Raw genomic sequence first — 11,328 nt, 5'->3', positions numbered from 1 at the left:
TGAAGCTACACCTGAAGTAAGAGCAGGCGGGATTCCAACTGTGACAGTTGCCCTCTGTCAACAGGCACTCAGGTGATTTGGGAGAAATGTTGAATTTCAGATGTCGTTTTATCAGTCAGCCTCTAATATAGACAGTGGATAAAATACAATACCTGCTGTTTTTCTTGACATTTACTTCAACCATAAAGTGTCTATGAAAAATGGTAGTGAATCAGTAGTTGTATACTAATTCTTAGAGCCAGGCATGGTTTCACATAGCTATAATACCATCACTTGTGAGGCAGAGGCAGGAATACTGCCACTAATTTGAGGCCAGCCTGGGTTATATGTTGAGCTCCAAGCCAATGGGAGCTATGCAAGTAGTCTCTGTCTTAAAAAAAAAAAAATACTAAAAACAAAAAAGAAAAACTGGAAAAAGAATAAAAAGAAAATATTTTAAACTTCTATTCATGTGCATAAGAACTTTTGAAAGGAAACAAAAAGTGGTAGTACCATATTCTAAGAATTATAAACTGCTGGGAAACAAGTGAAAGTTTTGGGCTTTTTGGGAGGCAGAAGCAGGCGGATCTCTGTGAGTTCGAGACCAGCCTGTTCTACAAAGTGAGTTCCAGGACAGGCTCCAAAGCCACAGAGAAACCCCCGTCGCGGGAAAAAAAAAAAAAAAAGAAAGAAAAAAAAAACGTAGCAAACACAACTCAGGCCTCCTCCGTGGCCCCGCCCTCCACTTACCCGCCCACCACCGCCGCCCCTCTCCCGCGCCCCGCCCCCCAGCTTAGGAGTTCTAGGCCGCCATTTCCGCGTTTCAAGCGGGAAGGAGCGGGTCTAGAGCCCACAGGCCTGCCCCGAGCGCGTAAGTCCACACGCACGCGCCGCCCACGTCCAGCCTGCGAATCCGGAGGCGATCAGTCCCCGGAAGGCAGCTGGTCAAGAGGAGGTGGCGGGGGAGCCGGGCCCTGGGGAGATGGAGGCCGAGCGGCCGCGGCCGGTGCTGCGCTCGGTGAACTCGCGCGAGCCCTCTCAGGTCATCTTCTGCAACCGCAGCCCGCGCGTCGTGCTGCCCCTGTGGCTTAACTTCGATGGCGAGCCTCAGCCCTACCCGACGCTGCCACCGGGTACCGGCCGCCGCATCCACAGCTACCGAGGTACGAGCCGTGCGCTAGGCCGCAGGTGCTGTAACGGGTCCGGTGCGTTTTCCCAGCCCCGAGCACTTTGTTCCTCCCAAAGTATCTACCTGTGCTTTCGGCTGCGGTGTCCCCAGTTCCCGGTCCGGTTCTGCATCCGAAGCCTTGACTTCGTGGTGCCAACCAGGAGGGGCACAAATGCATTAACAGACAAGAGCCAGCCGGTGTCACAATTGCTGCGGTAGGAACCGGCCTGAGAGGGTTGTGAAAGCGTGGGCAGAGTGCGGGTGCGTCTGGTAAGGAACACACCTCCCCGGAGAAAGTGAGTAGAGGAAGAGGCAGCCGAGAGAGTTGACAGTTGTTGGGGAATCGCCTATTCGGACTGGAGTCTTGGCCCAAGACTGGTGAATATGGAATATTGGGTTGAGTTCCTGATCCTGCTGCCTCCTCCACTGAGTGCGGGATTTCAGATTTGTACCAACCAAGCCTAACCGGGTGAGCTTATTAACTGTACCACCATCAGTGGAGAAAAGTTCTATCAAGGCCCTGCCTAGATGGTTATGAAGAGCAAGTCCTGTGTAAAATCCCAAGACTCAAGTGGCTGAGACAACTGCCCCAGGCCTTTTTGTTTGTTTGCTAAATGGGGGAGGAAAAGTTAAAAAGGTTATGTTCAAAAACCCTAGAGAAATAGGGCTGTTTGATATTGCCATAGTGAAAAACATACCCAAATCCTAGTGTGGTAGCCCAGACCTCAGGAGACCGAGACAGGAGGATTTCAGTGAGTTTGAGGCCTATGCAGCAAGATTGCATCTGTAACAAACCAAAAGACAGCTGAGTGTGATGATGTAGACCAGGTTTGCCTCTCCCGACTTCCTCTGTCTTCTGAGTACTGGGATTAAAATAAAGACCTTTGTCACCATGCCCAGATCCTACTGCTCTTTTCAGAGCTCAGTCCCCAGCACCTATATCAGGCAACTCACAAGTTCCTTGTAACTCCAGCTCCAGGGATCTGATACCCTAAATGCCAGCAATCTCTTGAAAATGGGAAACAGAATTTTGACCAAGCAAACTGTGGTGGTTTAAATTGGCATGACCCTCATAGGCTCATGTATTTGAATGATTAGGGAATGGCTCTATTTGAAAGTATTAGTGGGTGTGGCCTCTTTGAAGAAAGTAAGACACTGGGGTGGGCTTTGAAGTTTCAGAAGCCCAAATAGGCCTAGAGTCTCTCTCTGCCTGCTGCCTGTAGATCTGGATGTAGAACTTCTTCTCCAGTCTTCACCATGTCTGCCCGGATGCTGGCGTGCTTCTCACCATGCCGATAATGGACTAAACCTCTAAAAATGTAAGCCAGCCCCAATACTGTAAGAGTTGCTGTGGTCTTGGTGTTTCTTCACAGCAGTAGAACATTGACTGAGACACAAACAAAAAAAACTGGGGCAGCCCTCTTGTCTCAGCCTCCTGAGAACTGGGATTACACATGTGAACAGAACTGTTTACTTTCCATACCCATCCACATCTAGGGCGGCTCTTGAGGGCATTCTCTCCTGATGGTGGTACATCTAATGGGCTCATGCACTTAAGTATGGTGCTACAAACTTTGAAGCAACTTGGAGAGAACAGGGTGGAGGCAGGATGATCAGGAGTTCAAGCCAGTCTGGGCTACATGGAACCCTGGCTTAAGAAGATGAAATAAACTAATGCTTCTCAAATTATCTTTTTGATATATATAGAGGAAAAAAGAAACTTTTTTTTTAAACAATTGGCTTTTTTTTTTTTTTTTAAGAGTTTATTTACTTTTTTTTTTTTTTTAAGAGTTTATCTCATAATGGATGGTTGGGAGCCACCATGTGGTTGCTGAGAATTGAACTCACGACTTCTGGAAGAGCAGTCGTTCTTAACCCTGAGCCATCTCTCCAGCCCCGAAGAGAAACTTCTTAGATGTTTGGAATGTAGCACTTTTGTTTTTTCAATGCTAGTGATGGAACCCAGGGCTTTTCATATGCTAGGCAAGCATTCTGTCAAGGTCTGTCTGGTCTATCTTGTTTCCCTTAAGGGTGTGTCTGTTGTGTTTATAGTGTGCCTATAGAAGCCAGGGGAAGGGCTCTGATCCCCAGAAACTGAAGTTACAAAGGGTTGTTAGACACTATGTGGGTGTTGGCAACCAAATCTGGGTCCTCTACAAGAGAGACAAGTGCTCTTAACCACTGAGCCATCATCTCCCCAACCCCCTACTTGTTTTACTTTTTTTGTTTGAAACAGAGCCTCAGCATGTGTCAGGTTCTTTTAATGTTGGATGAGGAAGAACACAACAGGAATCAAAATTTCTGTAGTCTCCTATTTTACATAGTAGGAACTTGGTTAGTTGTGTATTAGACAAGATTTATCTGTGCCTGATTTTAAGTTTTTGTTGTTGTTGTTGTTGTTTTGGGTTGGTTACTGCTAGAAATTGAACCTAGGCCCTCACTCAGGCTAGGCAAGTACTCTACCATTGTGCATCATTTCCAGCCCTGTGCCTAATTTTATATAAAAAGAATTAAGGCAGGTGTAATGGTGCGTATCTATGATGCAAGTGTTAATGAGGCCAAAGCAGTAGGATTACATGAGTTTGGGACTAGCCTGAACTACACAGTGAGACCCTGTCTCGAGAAAGTTTTTGAGCTTGGTTTCTAGTTAATAATAAGGCACTTCCTGTCAAGTGGGAAGCCTGCGATTCAGTCCCCAACAAAACAAAACACCCACCAAGTCTTCAAGGAAGTTTGTGTCCCATGAAAGATTGCTGTATTCTCTGAGACAGACTTATCTTTGAGATATGCCTTCTTTCCTTTGTTAATGCTGTGCCCTCTTTAGGTATTATCTACACTTTAAGGCGCAGAGATCCATGGACTTTGAGAGGTTTTGGCAGTTGCAGCAACATCTGGGTAAACTTAGAGATGAGAACTTTTCCTCACCATGAGGATCCTTCCTGCTCCTTCTCACTCAGCCCCTTCCCTCCCAGAGTCAGGCTCTTGTCCACTTTTCACACTGTACATTAGTTTGCCTGTTCTTGCCCACAAGTCCTTCTGTGGCCTTTTGGCTTGTTTTTTTTTGTTTTGTTTTGTTTTTTTTGTTTTTGTTTTTTTTGTTTGTTTGTTTTTTTGTTTTTTTGAGACAGTGTTTCCCTTGCTGTCCTGGAACTCCCTCTGTAGACTAGACTGGCCTCAAATTCACAGAGATCTGCCTGCCTCTGTCTCCCTAGTGCTGGGATTAAAGGCATGCGCCACCACCCCCGGCTCATGCTTCTCTTTTAGGATGGTTTTGTTAGAACATTAAGCAGAGCAAGAGGCAAGGTGTTTCATGTGACTTGGAGTAATAAACAGGTGACTCAGACCAAGGTGGCTTCTTAACATTCTCTGCTTGTGTTGACAGGTCATCTTTGGCTCTTCAGGGATGCAGGGACCCATGACGGACTTCTGGTTAACCAAACAGAACTGTTTGTGCCGTCCCTCAATGTGGATGGACAGCCTATTTTTGCCAACATCACACTACCAGGTTGATATTCAGTCTTACATTTTTTTTTTTTCTTTTGAAATAGGATCTAGCTTTCTGACCCAGGTTGCCCTGGGACTATATAACTTATACTGACTTTGAATTTAGAGAACTCTTCCTGACTCAGCTTCTCAGGTGCTGGGATTACAGCCCTGAGTTACCACCTGGGCTCAGTGTTTGAAAAAGGTAAGGGTGAGCATTGTAATGAGAAGATAGGTCACTGGAAGAAGCAGGATATCTAGACTTGGTGGGGGGTGGGGGTGGCTCAAGACAAGGTTTCTCTGTTTTACAGCCCTGGCTGTCCTGGAACTCACTTTGTAGACCAGGCTGGCCTCAAACTCACAGAGATTCGCCTCTCTTTGCCTCCCTAGTGCTGGGATCAAAGGTGCAAGCCACCATGCATAGCTAGTATCTAGCCTTTTTATATTATCCTCTACCATGGATGAAATGGAAGCATTTTATTTCTCTGTCCTGTGTTGAACAAAGATGTTGTGTCTTAGAAGCACTTTGGGCTCCTAAGAAGTTGGCTAAATCAAGGTATCTCCTTGTAGGATTGTGATACCCTTTGGTCCCTTGGTGTTTTTGTTTTTGTTTTAAAGATTTATTTATTTATTGTGTGTAGAGTGTTCTGCCTCCATGTATCCCTGCAGGCCAGAAGAGGGCACCAGATCTCGTTACAGATGGTTGTGAGTCACCATATGGTTGCTGGGAATCGAACTCAGGACCTCTGGAAGAACAACCAGTGCTCTTAACCACTGAGCCATCTCTCCAGCTCCGGTTCCTTGGTGTTATAACATATTTGTGTCCTGTGATCCCAGCTACTCAGGAGGCTGGGGCTAGGAGATCACAAGTTCAAGACTCCCCTACAGAGCAAATTTAAGGCCAGTCTGAGCAACTTATGAGACCCTGTCTCTAAGTGGAAGGTAAAAGAATATTGGGGTTGGGTATGGTGGCCATGTCCTTATTCCCAGCACCTGGGAGGCAGAGGCAAGTGGATCTCGGTTCCAGCCAGCCTGGTCTACATAAGAGAATTTCAGAAGAGTCGGAGCTAGATGGTAAGATTCTTACTCAGGGCAAGAATCACACACAAAAAAGAGCACAGTCAGAAAAGGGACTTGAGGAATTAAAGTTTGCCATATATGACAGTGAGTTCCCTGGCGGCTTTATTATTACGTTTATTATTACTACTATTATTTTAACTTTTTTTTATTTTTGAGAAAGAGAGAGGATCACTTGTTTCCCAGGCTGACCTCAAACTCAGTATGTAGCTGAGGATGATCTTGAATCCCTAATCTTCCTGCTGGAATTACAGGCATATACCACCCACCATGCCTGGTTTTATGTGATGATGGGGATCAAACTTAGAGGTTTGTGTACTCTTCTGGCTGAGCTAGATTTCTTAGTCTATTGTGAGTGTGCTTGCACAGGTATATCATACATTATGGGTGTAGAAGGTAGAGGTCAACCTCAGATGTTATTCCTTCAATTGTCTACCTTAATTTTTGAGATAGGGACTTTCAGTGGCCTGGGACTCACTGATTAGGCTACAGAAGCTGGCCAGAGAGCCCCAGGGATCCTCCTTTCTGCCACCCCAGCACTGGAATTATAAGCATGTGCCACCATTCCTGGCTTTTAACAGGGGTTTGAGTTTGCACAATGAGCACTTTAGCAACTAAGCTATCTCCCTAGCCTCTCCAACCAGTTTTCCCCTCTGAGGCAATGTTTCACTGTAGCCACAGCCATCCTGGTACTTACTTACAGAGATCCACCTATGTCTGCCTCCTGAGTGCTTGGATTATAGGTGTATAGTGCTCTATTTTGGTTTATTGAGAAAGGTTTTGGCTCTGAGTACCTGGCAGAACTGAAACTCTATATGTAGACCAAACTTCCACCATTTTTTTTTTTTTTTTTTTCTGTTTCTGTTTCCTGAGTGCTGGGATTATAGGCTTGTACCATCATGCCTAATTTATTGTTATTTTAATTTTTCTTTATTTTATTTTATTTGAGACAAGGTCTTTATTACCCTGGCTCACCTGGAACTTATGTAGAGCAGGCTAGCCTTGAATTTAGAGAGATCTTGCCCCAGCCTCCTGAGTGCTATAATTACATGCATGAGCCACTCTGTCCCAGCTACCAGTGAGTGCAAATAGCAGTGGCTACCCTACATCCAGGTTGGTTATCTGTTACCATGTGACACTCACTCCCAAACTAACAAGATCCATTATATTTGCTAAAATCTCCAGTCTGGCTGGTTATTTTGCTACTGTTAAGACCTGATGCACCTGTCTCCTGTAGATAGTTGCTAAAGCTAGGCCTCTTAAATGACATTTTAAGGCCTTGTCCCTCTTGGTACAGTCTCTCCAGCAGGGTAGCCCAGAGCTCTTAAGAATGGACAAACAGATATTGCTTAAGGCTTAGGCCCTGAGTTACCAGAGTCACTTCACATTTGGTTAGTTGAAAAAAAGCTCTCATGAGCTAGTTTCACAACTAGCTGTGAGACCTGCTGAAATGACACTATCACGTGTTTCATTTTTTACTTTAGCCTAAAGTGCGACTCACAAGATAAATGTAATTGTTGGTTGGTAGTGTCTGGCTCATCATGTGTCTGAGTCCGCCTCTGAGGACTTGCTTTCCTATCCTGTCCTTGCAGTGTATACCCTGAAAGAGCGGTGCCTTCAGGTTGTACGAAGCCTGGTCAAGCCTGAGAACTACAGGAGGCTGGACATCGTCAGGTCGCTCTATGAAGATTTGGAAGACCACCCAAATGTGCGGAAGGACATACAGCGGCTGACCCAAGAGCACTTTGAAAATCAGCCCCTGGGAGAGGAGCCTGAAGGAGTCCATTGAGATTAGTGGTCCTGAATTCCAGCTTTGATGGTTCTGAGTCTTAACCCACACATAGGACAGGTCACTTTCTTTCCATTTTACAATGTTTCATTCTCGGAGTAAAATATACTCCATTTTGTAAAAGAAAGTTAACTAACATCACTGGACTTTGTGGTGCTTAAGGATAAACATCACAGAATGCCACCAAGTCTGCCCTTTGTAGAAGCACTCATCACAACGGTTTTCGTTTTGCTTCCTGGTAAGTCAGGAAGTTCTGTGTAAGGATGTTTGCGTAAGCTCTCCGGCTGGGATTGCACTGTGTCCTTTAATTTGGAAAATGTGGCAGCATTTGGACAGTGGGCACCTGCCTCCTGCTTTGGGAAGGCTGAGAAGGCCCCAGGGCAGGGACAGATGTTTTAAGGCCCAGTGCCTAATGTGCCAGGAGTCTTAAGTCTGGAATGTTGGATGAAGACAGCATGGTGGAAGAGTTTAGAGGGTCTGTCTCTGTCTGAGAAAGGCCTTAAGGGTACAAGTAAAGGAGCAGCTTAGTGTCCTGTGTTTAGAAAGAACTTTTTTGAGGCAGGGTTTCTCTGTATAGCTTTAGAGCCTGTCCTGAAACTAGCTCTTGTAACTCACAGAGATCCACCTGCCTCTGCCCCCAGAGTGCTCTGACTAAAGGTGTGTGCTACCACCGCCTGGCTGAAAGAATTTTTTCTAATTTTCCATGTCTCAGCACTTTCTACCTTTTTGTTGTTGTTAATTTTTTTTTTTTATTTTGAGACAGTGTTTCATGTAGCCCAGGCTAGCCTTGATCACTCAGTAGGTGGTGCTAGCCTTGAATTTCTGATCCTCCTGTGTCCCCTGCCCCAGTGTTGGGAGCACATGTGTGCACCATGGCCTGCTCTGCTCTTTTGTTATTTTGAGACAGGGTCTTAGATTGTAGCCCTGTGTGGCCTTGAACTCAGTCAGTCACTCCTGCCTCCTGATCCACTCTGGCAGCTCTCGGCTTTTTGACCCAGGTGGGCTTTCCACAGTCACTGTCAGAAGTGTTTTTGTAACTTGACATCTACACAAACAGTAGTGTTTATTCTGGTTTTGAAGATCTTCTGTCTGTGAGTAAGCTGCTGCCAGGAATGGGAATTTCTGTTGCTTTCTGTCAACTCCTGGCATTCCAGTTGGGCTCTGTATTTTCTATTAGCAGGACCTGGTCACAATTTGATTTGAGGGTCAGGGGTTGGCAGGGAGGAGGGAGCCTGTTTATGAAGCTCCACTCAGCTACAACTTCCCAACAATGGGTCACAAAGCAGCCAAAGCACACAGTAGTTTTGTGGGTGGTCACATCCTTTGTTACATATTCAAATATTCATTACTTCTGTCAGACATTTTTATAAGACATAATTTTTGTTCGGTTTTAATTCCTCTAGTAGAGAAAAATTAGAATAGGCTAGGTGTGACTCTACACACCAGAAAAGACAGTCAATGGAAAGGAAGAAGAAAGATCATTGTGCACTCAGCTTCATGTAACCCCTGTGACTGGTGCTCTCTTTGTAGGGCATATTTTGATTGGTTGAAGCAGCTTGTCATAGCTGAGATCACAGGGTTTGTACGGTTTTGTATCCTGACTTTTCATTTAACTTCATTTTTTTTCTCTCCTTTTTGTCTTGTGCTTTTTTGTTGTTGTTTGTTTGGTTGTTGTTTTTTTTTTTTTGAGACAGGGTTTCTCTGTGTAGTCCTGTCTGTCCTGGAACTTGACTTGTAGACCAGGCTAGCCTCGAATTCAGAGATCACCTGAGGTGATCTACCACCGGAGGTGCTGGGATTAAAGGCACGTGCACTAGCATGCCTGGCCTTCCTTTAACTTCCCAGTTGAACTGTTCCCCATGTTACTATAAGCACTGTGTAAACAGCCTTGTGCTACCCTCTTCCTTTGAAGGTGACTGTTGGAGTGTTGTCAGCATCCTGGTCTCCAGTGCAGTTGGATGCTCTAAGAACAGCAAAATGAATGTTTCCCATAACCCTTTCTGTGTCACTCCTTAGTCCACAACATTCCAGGAGCCAGCCAGGTGGCCACATGCCAGTGTAGAGGGTGCCTGTGTTCAGGAAGTCATCAGGTGCCGAAGAAATGCAACATTGTTTTATTTTCCTTAAGCCTATTTTTGTCTTGCAAAGATCTTACGTTTGTCTTGTTAAACTGGAAGTTTGAATACTGTTCTCCGTGCTGACCAGACAGTGGAGACCTATGACGAGAGTCACGCGTGCTCTTCCTTTGGTGTCCTGTAAATGTGTTCTTCAGATCTGGATGTTTTCTACCTTGAGTTTTCTGAAAAAGCTGACCTTTAGTACAATAAACGGTGCTAAGTGAAGGAAGCAGGTGTGTTGTCTTTCTTTCAGCAGGGTTCTTCCTGTGGAGCTGAGATGTTTGCTGAATGGTGGGGTGGGGGTGGGGGAACAAGAAGCAAGGCCTTAATTTCATTTACAGTCTCTATTTTTTACAGACTCAGGTCCTTTTTTTTTTTTTTTCTTTAACATTGTTTCTTCTAGCTTCATTTACCTTATAAAAATGAAGTATCTCTGCAAAAGCATTTCAACCCTGAAGCTGGTGAGATGTTCAGGTAGATGTGGTGGCCTACTTTTGTGACCCCAGAGCTCTGGAAGTGGAACACCTGCATCAGGAGGTGGAGCACATCCTCTGTCACATAGAGTCCAGTCTAAGCCCAGTTGTTTTGTTTTTCTGAGACAGTGTTTCTCTGTGTAGCCTTGACTGTGCTGGAACTTACTCTGTAGACCAGGTTGGTCTTGAACTCACAGATACCCTCCCGCCTCTGCCCCCAGAGTGCTGGGATTAAAGGTGTGCACCACCACTGCTGGGCTAAGCTGGGCTTTTTTTTTTTTTTTTTTTTTAAGATTTTATTTATTATGTATACAATGTTCTGCCTGCATTATGACTGCAGGCCAGAAGAGGGCACCAGATCTCATTATAGATGGTTGTGAGCCACCATGTGGTTGCTGGGAATTGAACTCTGGACCTCTGGAAGAGCAGACAGTGCTCTTAACCTCTGAGCCATCTCTCCAGCCCTAAGCTGAGCTTTTTTTTAAAGACTTCTCTAAAAGGAACAACTGGGCTGGAGAGGTGGCTCAGCAGTTAAGAGCACATGCTGTTCTTTCAGGAGACCCAAGTTTGGTTCTCAGCACCCACGTCAGATGACTCACAGCTGTTTGTAACTTTACTTCCAGGGGTTCTAATATCTCTGGCCTCCAAGGTAACCTGCAGTCTTGTTCACTTATCTATATGCACACACACACAGCTAATTTTTAAGAATAATTCATACTGAGAATAGATTTTTAACCTATGAAACAACCAAGAAAGTAAGTGATTAACATTTTCCTAGGTAGTCAACACTGGTAACCTAGCAGAGGACACTGCACTTTGATTGGTACGCTAGAGAAATGTGAAATAGAAGTGTGTCTCAAAGGGGGAGCACTTGCCTATCATGTCAGAAGTCCTGGGTTTGACACAGGGTTTCTCAGTAACAGTCCCGGCTGTCCTATAACTTGCCTTGTAGACCAGACTGGCCTTGAACACGTAGAGATCCACCTGCCTCTGCCTCCAAGCCCTTGGAATTAAGGGTGAACACCATCACTTGGGCTGCTGGCTAACTTTTATGTCAGTTTACACAAAGGCAGGACCACATGCGAAGATGGAGTCTTAATTGAGAAAATGCCTCCATAGCATTGTTCTGCAGGACAACTTTTTCTTTCTTTTTTTTTTTTTTTTTTTTGATTTATGATTGATGTGAGAGGGCCAGGCCCATTGCAGACAGTGTCAGCCCAGGGCTGCTGGTCTTGAGTATAC

At 45.2% G+C, this 11,328-nt stretch overlaps 1 protein-coding gene across 1 annotated transcript; it reads left to right on the top strand.

Moving 5' to 3' along the window:
• Window positions 1-776: 776 nt before the first annotated feature.
• Window positions 777-8,169, top strand: Vhl (von Hippel-Lindau tumor suppressor). Its single transcript, XM_035448499.1, has 3 exons — window positions 777-1,142; window positions 4,530-4,652; window positions 7,300-8,169. The coding sequence occupies exons 1-3, from the start codon at window positions 962-964 to the stop codon at window positions 7,494-7,496; spliced, it is 501 nt and encodes a 166-aa protein (XP_035304390.1). The 5' UTR covers window positions 777-961; the 3' UTR covers window positions 7,497-8,169.
• Window positions 8,170-11,328: the final 3,159 nt, after the last annotated feature.

This window comes from Cricetulus griseus, chromosome 8 (genome assembly GCF_003668045.3).
Source record: "Cricetulus griseus strain 17A/GY chromosome 8, alternate assembly CriGri-PICRH-1.0, whole genome shotgun sequence".
Lineage (NCBI taxonomy): Eukaryota > Metazoa > Chordata > Mammalia > Rodentia > Cricetidae > Cricetulus > Cricetulus griseus.
The sequence above is the reverse complement of the archived record's forward strand: the minus strand, read 5'-3'. Positions and strand labels throughout refer to the sequence as shown.

What these genes read in the sequence shown, in the direction of transcription:
- Vhl (XM_035448499.1), top strand. Translation starts at nt 962, where the DNA reads ATGGAGGCCGAGCGGCCGCGGCCGGTGCTGCGCTCGGTGAACTCGCGC. An exon ending in CCGCATCCACAGCTACCGAG is followed by an intron (nt 1,143 to 4,529) that starts GTACGAGCCGTG and finishes TTGTGTTGACAG; the next exon opens with GTCATCTTTGGCTCTTCAGG. An exon ending in TGCCAACATCACACTACCAG is followed by an intron (nt 4,653 to 7,299) that starts GTTGATATTCAG and finishes CTGTCCTTGCAG; the next exon opens with TGTATACCCTGAAAGAGCGG.